The sequence below is a fragment of the Prionailurus viverrinus genome, chromosome E3 (assembly GCF_022837055.1).
Source record: "Prionailurus viverrinus isolate Anna chromosome E3, UM_Priviv_1.0, whole genome shotgun sequence".
Lineage (NCBI taxonomy): Eukaryota > Metazoa > Chordata > Mammalia > Carnivora > Felidae > Prionailurus > Prionailurus viverrinus.
In genome coordinates this window covers 7,511,388-7,526,539 of record NC_062576.1, presented here as the reverse complement: position 1 = coordinate 7,526,539, position 15,152 = coordinate 7,511,388, and the positions used below count along the sequence as shown (strand labels likewise).

Here is a 15,152-nt window from a genome sequence, read left to right as displayed (position 1 = left end):
CCTCTTCCCTGTCACTCAGCCCAGGCTCGCCGGGTGATTGGCCGAGGCTGGGGCCGGCGGTGAGTGGGAGGGGCAAAGAGCCTCCTCTTTGATAGGCCCGCACGCGGCGGCGCCGGTCACGTGAGGGGCGACGTTTCGCGCCAATTTCGGTTGGTCTGCAGCAGCCCGCCGCGCGTACGTTTTCTGCTGTCCCGGGAGTGAGATCTTTGAACCTGCCAACTGCTGCCACACGGGCGATGGCAGTTAAGGACTATGTGCTCGAGAAAGGTGAGGGTATGCCAGTCTGGGAGGAGCGTCCTACGCGGAAAGCCTCCCGGCCAACACCTGTTTGTGTGGGCTGGAGTCCTGGGGGGCTGGGCTTGGCGCGCGAGGCCAAAAGCAGGTTCGGGAGGCGGCGGGGCCAAGGCAGAAGGTGCCTGGGAGACGCGCGAGCCTCCTAGTTCGGAGAAGAGCCGGTTATCGTGTCTGGGGAAGGAGTGGGGGTCGGGGGCGACAGACAGCCCGACTCGGGGCTCCATAGGGGGAGAGTCGCGCCCAGGAGAGACCGGGACCTCAGAAGACCCTGTGCAGGGGCCTTTCGCCGCAGGGATGGACACCCGGGTCCGCTTCCGTCTGCGTCCGTAGGCATTCGGAGTGCCCGCGTTCTCGGGAGACGCGCCGAAGCCCCGAGGGCGGGCAGGCCCGGGCCGCTGAGCGCCGCTATTGGCCATTTCAGGCCAACCTCCAAGCGGAAGTGAAGGCGGGCGGAAGTTGCGCGACGTTGTTGAAGGGGGTGTCGTGTGTAAACAGTGTCCTTCCGCGCGGCGGCCTTGGAGAGAGCTGCTCAGGGTGGGGGCGTGCCTGGAATCGGGATGTTTAGCGGGAGGCCAAGAAAGGAGGTGGTGGGGTGGGACGGAGTGGCCCGGAACAGGCAGGCCAATTGCCGGACGGGATCCCGCCTTGGCGGAAGAATCCCGGGCTGTGAGGCGGCTGCATCTGGGCCCATGTGCTTCTTTGTTTACTAAGAGCGGAAGCAGTGGCGGGAGAGGGGGTGGGGTGGAGGACGGGCTTGGTGGAGATATTTAGGAGGCCGAAAGGAAAGGGAGAATCTTGCGCATGGAAGAGAAGTGGGGAACCTTGAGATCTGAGTGTGTGGGAAGCTTTTGGAAAAGGGTACTGAGATTTTTTTTAAGGCAGAAACTGGAATTCCCCTCGGGGGAGGTTTTGGGGTAATGTTCTTAACTGCCAGGGGCCCCTTCTTCCCTAGATAAAAACAGACTTGTTAAAAGGAGTTCTGCCCTACTCCGGAAGAATTAAGTAGGCTTACTTAGATTTTTAGGTAAACTGACAAATTCACATATTTTGTAAAGAGAGTGAGTTCTTTAGATCCACATCAAGGGAGCTTGGGTAAAGTATCTGAGACAGATTATCATGATTTTACATTTTCCTTACAGAAAAGGTTAAAAAGTTCCTGCAAGAGTTTTACCAGGATGATGAATTTGGCAAGAAGCAATTCAAGTACGGGAACCAATTGGTGAGTCTAAGATGAAGTGGAGGAAATGGGTGGTGGCTCAAGGAGCTTTTAAGAGGGGGCCTGGTTTGTTTCAGCAAGCATAGACGTGAGTGACACATTTAGCATTCTATCTAATGTCTGGTAAGTGGATTTAAGTCTACATGCACGATGATTAAGATGTTTTAGAAGTTTGGAGACTAAGAAGTAAGTGTTGCTTTGTTCCTCTCTCCTGTGGGTGGTGGGCACTGCTGAGCATGGTAAACATGGCTCTGTTGTCTCTTCCTTACCCCAGGTTCGACTGGCTCATCGGGAACAAGTGGCAATGTACATAGACCTAGATGATGTAGCAGAGGACGACCCTGAGTTGGTGGACTCCATTTGTGAGAATGCCAGGCGCTACGCGAGGCTCTTTGCTGATGCTGTGCAAGAGCTGCTTCCTCAGTACAAGGAGAGAGAGGTGAGTGGTTGCAGGAAAATGCAAAGCGAGAAACAGGGGTTGCTTTTGGGAAGTTTCTCAGATACTGGTGTTTTTTGAGCTGGCAGAAATAGGGCAATTAATTTCTGCCTGGTGCCCTTTACGATCTTTCCTTTTCCTCGTTCTGCCATTCATTTTTTTCTGTCCTTAGGTGACTAATAAAGACGTCCTGGATGTTTACATTGAACATCGGTTGATGATGGAGCAGCGGAGCCGGGACCCTGGGGCAGCCCGAAGCCCGCAGAACCAGTACCCTCCTGAGCTCATGCGCAGATTGTGAGTGGTCTCGGTGGGGAAGGGTGTGGGAATTTGTTCTCTGGGACTTGAATAACTACTGTTTTCTTCTCCTAGTGAGCTGTACTTCCAAGGGCCAAGCAGTAACAAGCCTCGCGTGATACGGGAAGTACGGGCTGACTCTGTGGGGAAATTGGTAACTGTGCGTGGAATCGTCACTCGTGTCTCCGAAGTCAAACCCAGAATGGTGGTGGCCACTTATACTTGTGACCAGTGTGGGGCAGAGACCTACCAGCCGGTATGTGTGGAGAAAAGAATAGGAACACATTTATTGTTAGCTGTTTCCCTAAGAACTCATTTTGTCTATCGGTGTGAACCTGTCATCGCGTCGGTTGTGAGACAGGATTGCATATTCATCTTTCATTCTCTTTTTGGTACCCAGTGGTCTTTCCATCCGTTTTGTGTTCTTGGTGCCTATGGTTACTGACTTGGGATAGGTCAAGGCACTCTGAGCAGTTTGTGGTACGTGTCACGAAGAGGAAGTGTGATTCATGTGACTGGTTTCCCTTGGTGTTTCCTTTCTCATATCCCAGATCCAGTCCCCTACTTTCATGCCCTTGATCATGTGTCCCAGCCAGGAGTGCCAGACCAACCGCTCAGGAGGACGGCTATATCTGCAGACACGTGGCTCCAAATTCATCAAATTCCAGGAGATAAAGATGCAGGAACATGTGAGTTTGGGGTATGTGGCCCAGGGAAGGTGGAGACTGGGTGTCCACTCGAATTCTGCAGTCACGTACAGAGTGAAAGAAAGCAAGAAAAACAAAAGAGGCTGAAACCGAGAAGTTCCTTAGAGCAGGAGGGAGGTTTAAATGGAACTTTCTGGTGGAGTAAAGAAGGGGTAAAGACGATCTCTGGCTCTCTTTTCCTGTTGGCACATCTGAGGCTGAGAAGCAGGAGGTGGGAGGCCTGGGCAGGGAAGGTGAGGTCCTCATCAACTTTGTGTCCCTTTCTCCCGCCTGTGCGCCTTCTCCCTTGTAGAGTGACCAAGTGCCTGTGGGGAACATTCCCCGTAGCATCACAGTGCTGGTAGAAGGCGAGAACACGAGGATCGCCCAGCCTGGGGACCACGTCAGTGTCACTGGCATCTTCTTGCCGATCCTGCGCTCTGGGTTCCGACAGGTGGTGCAGGTAAGTGAGGGGTTTGAAAGGAGGAGGAAACTTCCTCTTTCCTTCTCGTCCCCTCCCTCCTCACTGCTCCGCAGGGAGAACAGTCAACAGCAAAGTAGCACAGGGTTTTGTCAGGAACTCCTGAGGGAGTCACGTGAACAGGCAAGTTCAAGGGCCTTCATCCGTACCCTGGCATTCTCCTCCCCAAGGGTCTCCTCTCAGAAACTTACGTGGAAGCTCATCGGGTCGTGAAGATGAGCAAGAGTGAGGATGACGAGTCTGCGGCCGGAGAGCTGAGCAGGGAGGAGCTGAGGCGAATTGCAGGTTAGGGGCCTGACGAAGCCTGGGAACAGAGGTTCCTTCCCAGCACCCCCATCCCACTCCCAACGTTCTGTATAAACTTCTGTGCAGAGGAAGATTTCTATGAGAAGCTGGCTGCCTCCATCGCCCCGGAGATCTATGGGCATGAAGACGTGAAGAAGGCCCTGCTGCTCCTGCTGGTGGGAGGGGTGGACCAGTCTCCTCGGGGCATGAAGATCAGGGGTAAGCAGGGAAACAAGGGGGACGGCCAGGAGGGAGGAAGGATGTCAGCCGCTGTCCCATGACACAGATCAGATCTGTGACCTCTGTGTCACAGAGTAAGAGTCTGTAGCTTGGTCTCCTGGGCGCAGGGAGGGAGGAGGGGAAGGGATGCTGGGTGTCGGGGCAGATTTCAAAGGTACGGGTCTCTGTCGTTGGGCAGCTTGCACTCAAGCCTCACCCGGGGCTTTCCTCCCTGCCAGGCAACATCAACATCTGCCTGATGGGGGATCCAGGTGTGGCCAAGTCTCAGCTTCTGTCTTACATCGATCGCCTGGCGCCCCGTAGTGAGTATTGGGCCCTAGGAGAAGTTCCCGTACCAGCTGGGGTGGAGGGGGGACCACCACACTGCTTCTCCTTGGTGGGGGGGCAGGGGGGGTGGAGGTGGGTGGGTGTGGAGCTGGTGCTGCACGGATCTTCAGCCGCCTCGGGAAGGTCTGGACCCGGCAGGTAGGTGGAGCGGTCCTGGCGCAGGCCTCATTTCTGCCCTATTCTTGCTTCTTTCGTTGTTCTTTTTCTCTGCTTCAGTGTGTCTGTTTTTTTCCTGTTCCTGCCATTTAGGCCAGTACACCACGGGCCGGGGCTCCTCAGGAGTGGGGCTCACGGCGGCTGTGCTGAGGGACTCCGTGACTGGAGAGCTGACCTTGGAGGGTGGGGCCCTCGTGCTGGCTGACCAGGGGGTGTGCTGTATTGACGAGTTTGACAAAATGGCTGAGGCCGACCGCACGGCCATCCACGAGGTCATGGAGCAGCAGACCATCTCCATTGCCAAAGCCGGCATTCTCACCACGCTCAATGCCCGCTGTTCCATCCTGGCTGCCGCCAATCCTGCCTATGGGCGCTACAACCCTCGCCGCAGCCTGGAGCAGAACATACAGCTTCCTGCTGCACTGCTCTCCCGATTTGACCTTCTCTGGCTGATCCAGGACCGGCCTGACCGAGACAATGACCTACGGTGAGTGAATCCAACATTCAAGGACACGTATGCCCTAATGATCTGAAGGGAGAGAGAAGACATCAGAAACCCCCTCCGATTCCCTGCTTGTGGAAACTCCAGAGCCTTCCTCTCTTACTGCAGGAACTAGTCCACAGTTCTTTAGGGAAATGGAGGGGTGGGACTGAAACACTGGTGATTTCCTGGGAGAGCCTTCCTCCTGCACTGTGAAGATGGCGGAGCTAAGGCACACAGGTCAAGAGACAGGGTGTGGGATGTGTAGCCCCAAGAGGAACGTTTCTAGCTGCCTCCACTCTTCCCAGGTTGGCCCAGCACATCACGTATGTGCACCAGCACAGCCGCCAGCCGCCAGCCCAATTTGAACCTCTGGACATGAAGCTGATGAGGTAGGAGAGCTGTGGAAAGGCCAGTGTGCTTGACCCATAGCCATGTGTGGCAGCATCTTGGGCTGATCTGTGTCTCCTGGAGAGCTTTCCGTTCTGGGTCATTTTTCACTGCCACTCGCTCTGCTCTGTGGGGTCTGTGAACAGGGGGTCCAGGCACCCCAGGTCTGGCTTCACAAGAAGAACCAGCATCAGAACCTTTCACACCCACCACCTGCCCATCTCAGGGTTGAGGCAGGTTCAGATCAGAGCTGGATGCTGCTCCGTGGACTTGATGTTGTCATTTTCTCCACAGGGTGGATCTCCTGATGATCCCCCAACGTCTCCTTCACTTTCACTTTTTTTCTCTTGAAGTAAATGAAATGTATTTCTGCTCCCTTTAGTCACGTCTTAGGTTCAGGGGAAGTACTTTACCATCTCTTATAAGTGGATCTGTCTTACTGGCATAAAGATCCTTTTCCCGGAAAATTAGAAATAACTTGGAACGTGCCATTTACAGAAACCCATCCGTGACATTCAAGTTAATTTGTTCTTCCTGCTTAAAACTGCTCCCCACCCCAGAGTATTTTCTTAAATGCCAAACTCTCCTCTCCCGCGAACCTTCTCTCCCGTAGGCGCTACATAGCCATGTGCCGGGAGAAGCAGCCCACAGTGCCAGAGTCTCTGGCGGACTACATCACAGCCGCATACGTGGAGATGAGGCGGGAAGCTTGGGCCAGCAAGGACGCCACCTACACCTCCGCCCGGACGCTACTGGCGATCCTGCGGCTGTCCACTGCTCTGGTGAGTGCGTGGTCCCACTCCGCCAGCGGGTGGTCCGCTTGGACTGCCCGGGCACCCCGTGCAGCATGCTCCTCCCGCGGCCGCCTCCCTCCCACTCAGGCCCTGCTGGTGCTAAAGTGCTGACAGTGCAGATAGCGGTCCTGCGTGCTACCGCACTGTGGGTACTTGCTGCTCCAGCAGGGCACGCACGGCGTCCCTGGAGGGAAAGGCCTGCTCCCCGCTCTTCCGGCCCCCCTGCAGGGCGGGCAGGGTTCACTTCACTGCCTGTGTCCTGGATCCTTGCTAGAAACCCGCACTTCTGTCCGTACACCTTGGACCTTAGTCCTGGGGGCTCCAAAGTGCTGTTCGTGCAGGTAGTGTGATTACCCGACCTACTGCTGAGCTAGCACTTCCCGAGCCCCGGGGACGCAACCTCTCTGCCATTGCCTTCTTGGCCGAGCTCCCCGTGCTCTGTCAGCACTGTCGTGGTGGGGAGCCCGGGGGCGCTCAGCGGGGTCTGGTCTCCCGCACAGGACAGCTGAACCCGGGACTGGCCAGCGTTGAGAGGCGGAGACTTGGGCAATTGCTGGACGCTGCCCGCGCATTGCACTTGTCTCGGTCTGACAGTGCCGGCCCCGTGCTGCGGACGCTGGGGGGGTGTGGGGGGGGAGCCTCTGCCAACGCCCTGTGGGCTGCCTGCTGAAAGCTAGAGCGAGGGGGTCCCCTGACCCGAGTTCCATCCCCTCCCGTTTCCATCTCTCCCCCCCCCCCCCTTTCCCGCAGGCACGGCTGCGGATGGTGGACATGGTAGAGAAGGAAGATGTGAACGAAGCCATACGGCTAATGGAGATGTCCAAGGACTCGCTTCTGGGTGACAAGGGGCAAACGGCGAGGTGAGTGGTTTAAACAACGAAATCAGGAGTCACCTTGACCGTCTCATCCTTATGGCTTCTGCATCCACACGTACGTGACGTTGGCTTTGGAGTTGTACCACTGGCCTGTGTTCCCGACGTGCTGCCTGTTGTTTGTACTCTGACCTTACACAGCCATGCTGTTCCCTTCAGGACCCAGAGACCGGCAGATGTGATATTTGCCACGGTCCGGGAGTTGGTCTCAGAGGGCCGAAGTGTCCGGTTTTCAGAAGCGGAGCAGCGCTGCATCTCCCGTGGCTTCACACCTGCCCAGTTCCAGGCGGCTCTAGATGAGTATGAGGAGTTAAACGTCTGGCAGGTTAATACTGCCCGGACCCGGATCACTTTTGTTTGATTCCAACCAGCTTGAGACCCTGGGGTCCACTCTGCGTCCCGTGTGCCGACCCACCCCTTCCTGGAACGGTCTGATGATGCCTTTGCAGGGAGAGGAGGGACCTCTTTTCTCCTGAGCTGCACTTGTTTTATTCTTTTTGCTAATAAAGCATGTGTAGGTTGCTGTATTCTGTTCATACGAGGTATCATGAGTTTCCTCGATTCCTATCTTGTTCACTCTGTGAATTTACTGTGTAAAGCACCCATTACGCCTGCCCACACTGATGTTCCTTGGTGCTTCCCAGACTGTAAATTCTGGGGGTTATAGACAGGAACGTGCCAAGGTTGAGAAAGTGTGTGAAGTATGGGCACTGGAACCTCTGCCTCTTAGGGTTGAGGTACTACAGGTCAGGTGTAGACATCTGTGTGATCAGCATTCAGTAAACAGCAGTGAGAAACCTCTCCCTCTCAGCAGTAAACTGTGTCCATGGGGTCAAAGCTTTCAGGTTGTCCTTCCTAGAAACCTGCTCAATACCCCTGCTCCTTTGTGAAAAAGACTTAAATTCACTTAGCTTTGGGGAGCAGTCATTGGTCAAGTTTAGAGGTTGGTCTATATGCACTGCTGTCCCAGAGAAACCTTAAAGAGAACACAGATGGCTGAAGTGGGAGCAGGCAGCCTTTGGCTCAGTATAGATGTGATCCACCTGACTGGACGAGGGGTCACCTCAAGTGGCAGTGAGCTCCCAATCCCCGCAGGATGTCCTGCCCGAGCAAGGCTGGAACTAAGGGCCTCCTTTTAAGATCCAAGTTGAGAAACCAGCGTGGGGCCCAACAGAGAGGACAGAGCCATCGGAAGGGGTGCTGAGGGGCTGCTCCCCTTTTATTATTGACAGAGGTTTCTCTAAAGGGAGTGTAACACCCCTCCCCTGTGGGACCACTGTCCAACCTGTGCATCGTCCCTTCAAGCACCCTCAGAAGAAGAGCCCCCGCATCCGCCTGCCAATGCCTTGTCGATCATAGAGGACGTTGAACTTGTTCACAAACTGGTTCATGGTGTTGCACGTTTTGGTGATGGTGCCGAGGTAGGCCATGAGCCCCACGTCGTTACATTGCTGAGAGGAACAGAAAACTGGTTGCCCAGGGAACAGCTGAGTTCACTTCCCACGTGCAGAAGTTACATCCATCAGCCCCACCTCCCCACCCACCCTCGGTTTTATACTCACATCGTAGAAGTCTGTCTTGAACTTGTCTGTGCTGAGCACTGGAAGGCAGTGACACAGAGCATAGGCCTCCCGCAGGATCTCATGATTAAAGGGGACCTCCCCTAAAGGCACAGAAAGACTGCATTAATGTGGATGCGGTCACTTCCCCGAGAGGGAGAGGAAAAGCGGTTCATCTGTCCTACCTGCTTCAGAGGCCTTGACGTATTCCAAGATGAGCTTGACCCGGCTGTGCAGCATCTTGATGGCACTGTGTTGCGCTATCAGGTGTTCAGCCACTGCAGGGAGATGGGGAGAGGCCAAGGTTGAAAAAGCACATGGCAACAGTTTCCACCCCAACTGCTGAAGGAGCTCTTCCAGCCTTCATTACCAGTGGAGTTCTCCCCGCTGCCTGTGGCTGTCATTCGGGCTACGTGGTCTACACCGATGCGTTCAGCTTCCTCTGTGGCCAGAGTGTAGGTCAGCTCAGCAAACAGCATTGTGGCCTGCGGAGTGCCAAGGGACAGTGAGAAGCAGAAAAAGGCCAGGAGCAATGTCTTGAGGGTTAAAGGGTCGGGCATTACCTCTCCATTGATTATATCGATGACAGACTCAAAAACACTGACGGGAAGCTGTAAGGAAGCAATGGAGAACAGCTCTTATCGACATCAAGCACACCCGAGCTTCCACTATATGCCAAAAGCCAGGCCGAGCTCTTCCACAGATGTTCTCATCTAATCTTCCCGAGGACCCACTGATGTAGGGATTATCCTCATCTTCCACGTGAGGCAAAAAAACAGTTGCGGTTAAAAGACTAACCCAAAGTCACACAGCTGGTAAGCGGGAGAGTTCACCCCAAGTGAAGACTTAACCCAACAGATGTACAGAGAACAGAGGAGGAGGATAAAAAAAATAGGCACAGTGATCGACAAGCAGGACACAGGGAGCTCGGGATCAGTATTACTCACATCTGTGTGTTTGGTCATAGGGTTCAACTTAAGAAAGAGAGGGCTCTCGATTATCTCGCACACCTGGAAGAGGGGGCAGTGGACACACGTGTTAAACGCCCATCTTTCTTCCCCTCACCCTCATGCTCTGCCCCAGCACGCGCGCGTGAGCATGTTACCTGCTTATGGACGTGGATGTCAGAGGGGTCAGGCGGCCCCCCGGTGGTATACCAACCCAGAAACTCCAGCTCCTTGAACACCTGTTTGACTGGGAAGAGCCAGGGCACAGTGTATTTCTTTAAACCACCCTTCTAATTGGAAGCTCCTGGTATATTCTTCATCAGCTTCTCCCCTCCCTGCTCAAATCCTGGCTCAATTCACAAGAAAATTCACAATAATTAACCCCTTCTATCTTCTCTCATCCTTTACTTTGGGGGAATACCTAAATGTGTTCTTCTTCTGAGATCTTTTCAGCTACTCTCCTTACTCCCCCCTCCCCGCCCCCCCCCCCCCCACTTCTTCCCAACGCATTCTATCTTCCCCACTCGCCTGCGTTTCTTACTCCCACTGCCCTCCCCCAGGTCTATTCCCCTCTCACACTGCTCCTCCTTGGTGTAGTAATACTCCTTGTCAATGATAATCTTCTCTTCCACGGTGTGGGACAGCAGCTCAAAGGAGTTCATCACCTCGATATTTCGGCCCTCCTGTTTCCCGATCAGAGCCCCAATCACTGGGGGAGGGAACGACACGTAAGAGGTGAGGGTTAGGAATCCGTCCCTAATCATTATAGCCCAAGGGTCGAGGTCAGTGTAAACCAGATGCTGGGGACACGGTGACTTGGGGGAGGGGGAACCGGCCCCAGCAAAGGAAGGGGCAAAGACCCCTATTTGGGGGGAGGTGACCAAGGAAAGGAGGTTGGAGAATTACGTCCAAGACGCACCCTGCATAGGCCGCCCCTCCTGGGAGCGCATACGAATCCAATGGTCTGAAATGTTGAGAATGACGAGGGGATGAAGAGCGACTGAGACGCTCCCCGTCACGCCGGAGGCCATCACGCTGGGAACTACTGAGGGTGGAGGAAAAGGAGAGCAACTGAGAGTCCGGGCCGCACGTTCTGCCTCAGAGCTGGGAGCGGGAGACGGCAGAGCCGGAGCCATACATCCCTCCCGCAGGTTAGCAGCCCAGGGATAGGTATCGCCGTCCCGCCCCCTGACTCCTCCATGGAGTACGGGGGGCGGGGGGCTTGTCGCTCCCCGAGAGGCGTCACCAGAGGCCGCCCCAGCGAGGCCCGTTACCTGCTGCATCCACCTCCATCCCGCTGCTCCCTCCAGTCCCGTTCGCCGCCGCCGCCATTTTCCCCGCGCCCGCCCGCCTCGGCCCCGCCCCCTCCCTCCCGGCTTCCGTAGGCCAGCGGCGCATGCTCAGGGGCGCAGGGCCTCGACGGGCGGGGCGGGACTGGCGGCCCTCGGGGCCGGAAAAACCCGAGCCCACGGGACTTTCAATGACTCTGGTCTGGCCTCTCCCGTGCAGCTGCGGCTGAGTTTTGAGCAAATTACCTAAACCTGTCCCTTTCCAACCTTACCTTCCTCATCAGTAAAATTGGGATAAAGCCTAGTTCCTAAGGCTGTTGCAGAATGAATGAAAAATCATGTTACTGCCCTCAGAGTAAAATCCAAGCCCCTAACCACTGCATGCAAGGCCCTGCATGATCCGGTCCCTGCCTTCCAGATGGCACTGTCCTCTACTTTACCACTTGGGCCCCGTGCTTCAGCCACATTGGCTCTCACGTCAGTTCCCTTCACTCGCCCACACATTCCCACATAAGGACCTCTGTCACATTCCTCACTGTAACCTCTGTGACCAACATAGTGCCTGACACAGGCACCTAAACAGCTTTTCCAGTGAATGAATAATTTGAGGTGGAGCCTGTTTGCGAGTGGCTTCATCTGTATGTCCAATCTTTTCTCCTTCCACATACCATATTACCTACCATGCTAGGAACATTCCCAGCATTTTTTTAAAGTTTTATGTGTTTAAGTAATCTCTACACCCAACATGGGGCTCGAACTCACAAGACCCTGAGATCAAGAGTCCTGCGCTCTTCGGAATGAGGCAACCAGGTGCCCCCATTCCCGGCATTTTCTAACCCTTCCCAACAGCCTTTCAAAACTCACCTCTGGCAAACCTAGCCGTTTCCAGGCCTGTCCCCACTCCTCCACTCAAGCAAGGTGTGTACACTGCATTTACCCCTCTTGCTGCCCCACAATCTGTCTGGCTGGCTCTCTGGGGTAAGTGTCTGTATCACACCCAAAGTGTAAGCTCTCAGAAAGCAGGTGGAGACCACTGTCTTGACCCTGCAGAGCCCACTCCAGTGCCCATGACCAGTGGTACCAGGAAATGTGTTCTGGTTTATCACCTTCCTCATCTTCAAGTCCAGGGTTTTAGCAGCATCTTAAATCCTTCTTTGTCTCTGTGTTTCCACTGTCACATTGCCTTCTGTAGTCAAATCTCTCCCTGCTTCCCTCTTATAAAAACACCTGGGATTACACGTAGTGCCCACTGGGATAACCCAGGATAATCTCCCCATCTGAAGATCCTTAACTTAATCCTAAAGCCATGATAATCTCTCTGCTGAAGATCCTTAACTTAATCAGATCTTCAAAATCTCTTTTTCCCTGTAAAGTAACATTCACAGGTTCCAAGCATTAGGACCTGGCTGTCTTTGGTGACTATTGTTCAGCCTGCCACAGCACATGTGGGCCACTGTGGGGGAACTGGAGAGCAATGCCCTCAGTTGAATGGTCATTGTCTTTGTGATCTAGAATTATGTCAGTCCATGAAGAGAATCCTGGTGGCTGAACCAGAATTAAGTTGGAATTCCCTAGGCTCCCTTTTGGCTGGGCTGTATCCAAAGGGTCTACCAACCAGGATGGCCTGGGGTAGCCATGGGAGGCCGGGGGAAGAACTGTCGTACTCAGGAATGGTCAGGGAAGAATCTTTAATTTTTAAAACAAGTCTACAAAGCTCCCTTTCTTCCTGATCATTACCCAAGAGATGATGGCCAACCAAGAGGAGATGAACACTTTCAGGGGGCAGCCACATTTAGCGACCATGACACCTTACTAGGGTCTGTGGATCGGGAGGAGGTGAGGGAGGTAGGGATAATTTGGAGGAGGCCATTCCAGCCCTTGGCACTCAGATGCTGTGGATGGTAGGGAGTGTGGAATGTCCATCCAACACCTTGACTGTTGGCCCATTGTTGGTTAGATCTGGGGACAAAAGGTGCACCAAATGTCAGACTGTAGATGGTCTACAAAGCCTAAAACATGACACAGCTTAGTTTCAAGGGCCATAACGATGTGGTCTAAGTTCCATCAGAATGGACCAGGGACACTGGCACCAAGAAAGCCCCTAAAACGTCTTGAAAGTTTGGTGGAGTCGATTTAGGAGGAGTGCGAGGGAGCTTCTAGGCAGTGTAGGCTTGATCAGCATTTTATATTTCTTTCTTTCTTTCTTTCTTTCTTTCTTTCTTTCTCTTCCTTCCTTCCTTTTTGTATTCTTTCTTTATTTTTTTTTTTTAGAGAGAGAGAGTACACAAGGAGGGGAGAGGGGAAGAGGGAGAGAGAGAGAATCCCAAGCAAGCTCCACACTCAGCACGGAGCCGGACGCAGGGCTCAATCCCACGACCCTGGGATCATGACCTGAGCCGAAACCAAGAATCAGATGCTCAACTGACAGCCATGCAGATGCCCCTTGATCAGCATCTTAAAAGTGCCAGCCTTTGAGACCAGGTCCCAACCTTGGGCACGCACATGAGTGACTCAGCTGTCAGAGCCAAGGTGTGTTTCCAAAGTGCATTGCCCCAAAGGGCATGCCTTTAATTGTCTCTGTCATCTTCAAGTGGCAAACCAAGCAGCCAGGCCATTGACTAACAGCCCAAGTCAGTAAAAGCTCAGTGGAATGCTGGCCAGATTAATGATGAGAACAGCTTTGAGTTCTCCCTGCTGAGCAGAGCCGTGACATTGGCTTTCAGTTTTGCGTCGCCGGCCCTGAAGCTGCGCAGCGTCAGCCACCTAGTGGACCCCATCAGGTTTCATCTAGGCTGGGCCATCAGTGAACGAAACCCAGGCATTTAGGGGAACTCTGAGACCTGAAGTTCCCACTGCCCCATGTCTTTTTTTCAGGTGTTTGCTTTCAAAGCAGTGGTGCCATTTCTTCATGTAAAACCTCTCGGACTCTTAAATATACCATCTCTGTCTTTACTAGGGAGACATTTTAGGCTACTCCCATCTTGTTAATCATCAGCTTTGACTTGATTCACCCCAAAATGGGGGTATGAGGCTGGAGAGTTACAAAGCCTCCGGAGTCTGGAGTTCTTCGGGAGCAGGTGCGCCTGATGGCTGTGTCCCACAGGTGGCACTGTCACCCTGAGAAATGGCTTCCCTGGGAACACTGGCCCCATTTTTTGAGTAAAGCTGGGATTTCCCTTTCTCCTTCGCTCGGCGATCTGCATGTCCCACTGTCACCGTCTACCTACGTCTACCTACGTCTACCTACGGCAGTCCCTGAATGGGAAAATCCCCTCTAACACTTAAGGGACTGGAGAATTGCGAGCATATGACCCACCGCTTCCTACTTACATGTTTAGGTGTAGAAGCAGCAAAGACATCAGGCCCCACACAAGATCACTGCAGCTACATTTCTCCAATTGCAAACCTTGTCCAGACCCCATCTGCTGAATTCAGGCTCATCTTCCCCTACAGAAACAAGGACCGAGGAATCTAACACGTTCTCAGTGGCTACAACGACAACCAGCCAACCAGTGACAATCAGCAGGAGACCACACCAATCCTTCAGACTGAGAGGGCAGGGTCTGGTGGAGGCGGAACAGGTGAAACAGAACCCTCAGCCTTCTTTTTTTCCCCTGGCATCAGACTCCAAGGTCAGCAGCCACTATTCAGTACTGCCTCCGCCGTCCTGGGGAGGGGTGGTACCTCCTGGCTTTCTGTGAAAAGCTCTGTCCCTGAGCTTAGTTTAGGAGAGCTGCCTTCCCTCAGAGACCTGCGGAGGATTGGGAAGCACCTTGGCTCTCGAAGTAGCTGCTGGAGCCGGTTACCAGCTTGCACAACCACACTCCAAGCATGGCTTTGGGGACAATATCTCTCCTGCAGTTGGTGTTTCCTTTGGGAGAGATTCGACCATGTTCCTGCAGCCCCAGCCCTACAGGACACCTGGCCCGGAAACTGTCCCATCTCTAGGCTTCAGGGCCATCTACACCCTGGGTGTAGGGGGTAAAACAGAGCTTTAACCCATCTGGCTGGATGCTGCCTTCGCTGAGTGACACCCTGTGGGGAGGGTAGCTGGCCTGTAAGAGCTGGGTCCTGAGGGCAAGGCGCTGTGCTTGTCCCAAGGCCAGGCCGGGAGCAAGGGATCTCTGCTCCAGCCTTGTGCTCAGGAACCCTCACCACGAGGCCAGTCTCCTCCCAGCACCCGGCCCCTCCTGTCCAACATCCCAGTGCAGGACCCAAGAGATGCCTCTAAACACTCGGGAAGCCTGGACACGTAGAGAGGGAGCAGGCTGAAGCTATGGGGAGGGACAGATGGGCCATCTGGACATCTCTCTGCTACGGCTCTATGGATGTGAGCATTGTGACTGGGGACCTGGATCCCGAACTGAATGAGGGTGATACTCGAGCTAGTTTTTAGTTGTTA

At 54.1% G+C, this 15,152-nt stretch overlaps 2 protein-coding genes across 5 annotated transcripts; one reads left to right on the top strand and one right to left on the bottom strand.

Moving 5' to 3' along the window:
• Positions 1 to 115: 115 nt before the first annotated feature.
• On the top strand, positions 116 to 7,482 carry MCM7 (minichromosome maintenance complex component 7). Of its 3 annotated transcripts, none has more exons than XM_047837364.1 (15): positions 116 to 267; positions 1,434 to 1,513; positions 1,785 to 1,949; positions 2,119 to 2,243; positions 2,319 to 2,499; positions 2,795 to 2,932; positions 3,243 to 3,392; positions 3,581 to 3,695; positions 3,783 to 3,914; positions 4,154 to 4,237; positions 4,512 to 4,905; positions 5,208 to 5,291; positions 5,903 to 6,071; positions 6,834 to 6,943; positions 7,115 to 7,482. In XM_047837364.1, exons 1-15 carry the CDS (start codon positions 237 to 239, stop codon positions 7,314 to 7,316), a joined length of 2,160 nt encoding a protein of 719 aa, XP_047693320.1. In that variant the 5' UTR covers positions 116 to 236; the 3' UTR covers positions 7,317 to 7,482. The 3 variants fall into 3 exon arrangements, with proteins under 3 accessions (XP_047693320.1, XP_047693321.1, XP_047693322.1); XM_047837365.1 differs by lacking the exon at positions 116 to 267 and adding an exon at positions 756 to 828; XM_047837366.1 differs by lacking the exon at positions 116 to 267 and adding an exon at positions 892 to 1,152.
• Positions 7,483 to 8,148: 666 nt separating this feature from the next.
• On the bottom strand, positions 8,149 to 10,859 carry COPS6 (COP9 signalosome subunit 6). Of its 2 annotated transcripts, none has more exons than XM_047837375.1 (10): positions 10,736 to 10,859; positions 10,381 to 10,506; positions 10,039 to 10,170; positions 9,620 to 9,708; positions 9,462 to 9,524; positions 9,078 to 9,125; positions 8,885 to 8,999; positions 8,700 to 8,792; positions 8,518 to 8,618; positions 8,149 to 8,406 (listed from the first exon to the last, which is right to left on the bottom strand). In XM_047837375.1, exons 1-10 carry the CDS (start codon positions 10,857 to 10,859, stop codon positions 8,266 to 8,268), a joined length of 1,032 nt encoding a protein of 343 aa, XP_047693331.1. In that variant the 3' UTR covers positions 8,149 to 8,265. The 2 variants fall into 2 exon arrangements, with proteins under 2 accessions (XP_047693331.1, XP_047693332.1); XM_047837376.1 differs by having other exon boundaries at positions 10,381 to 10,503; positions 10,736 to 10,799.
• Positions 10,860 to 15,152: the final 4,293 nt, after the last annotated feature.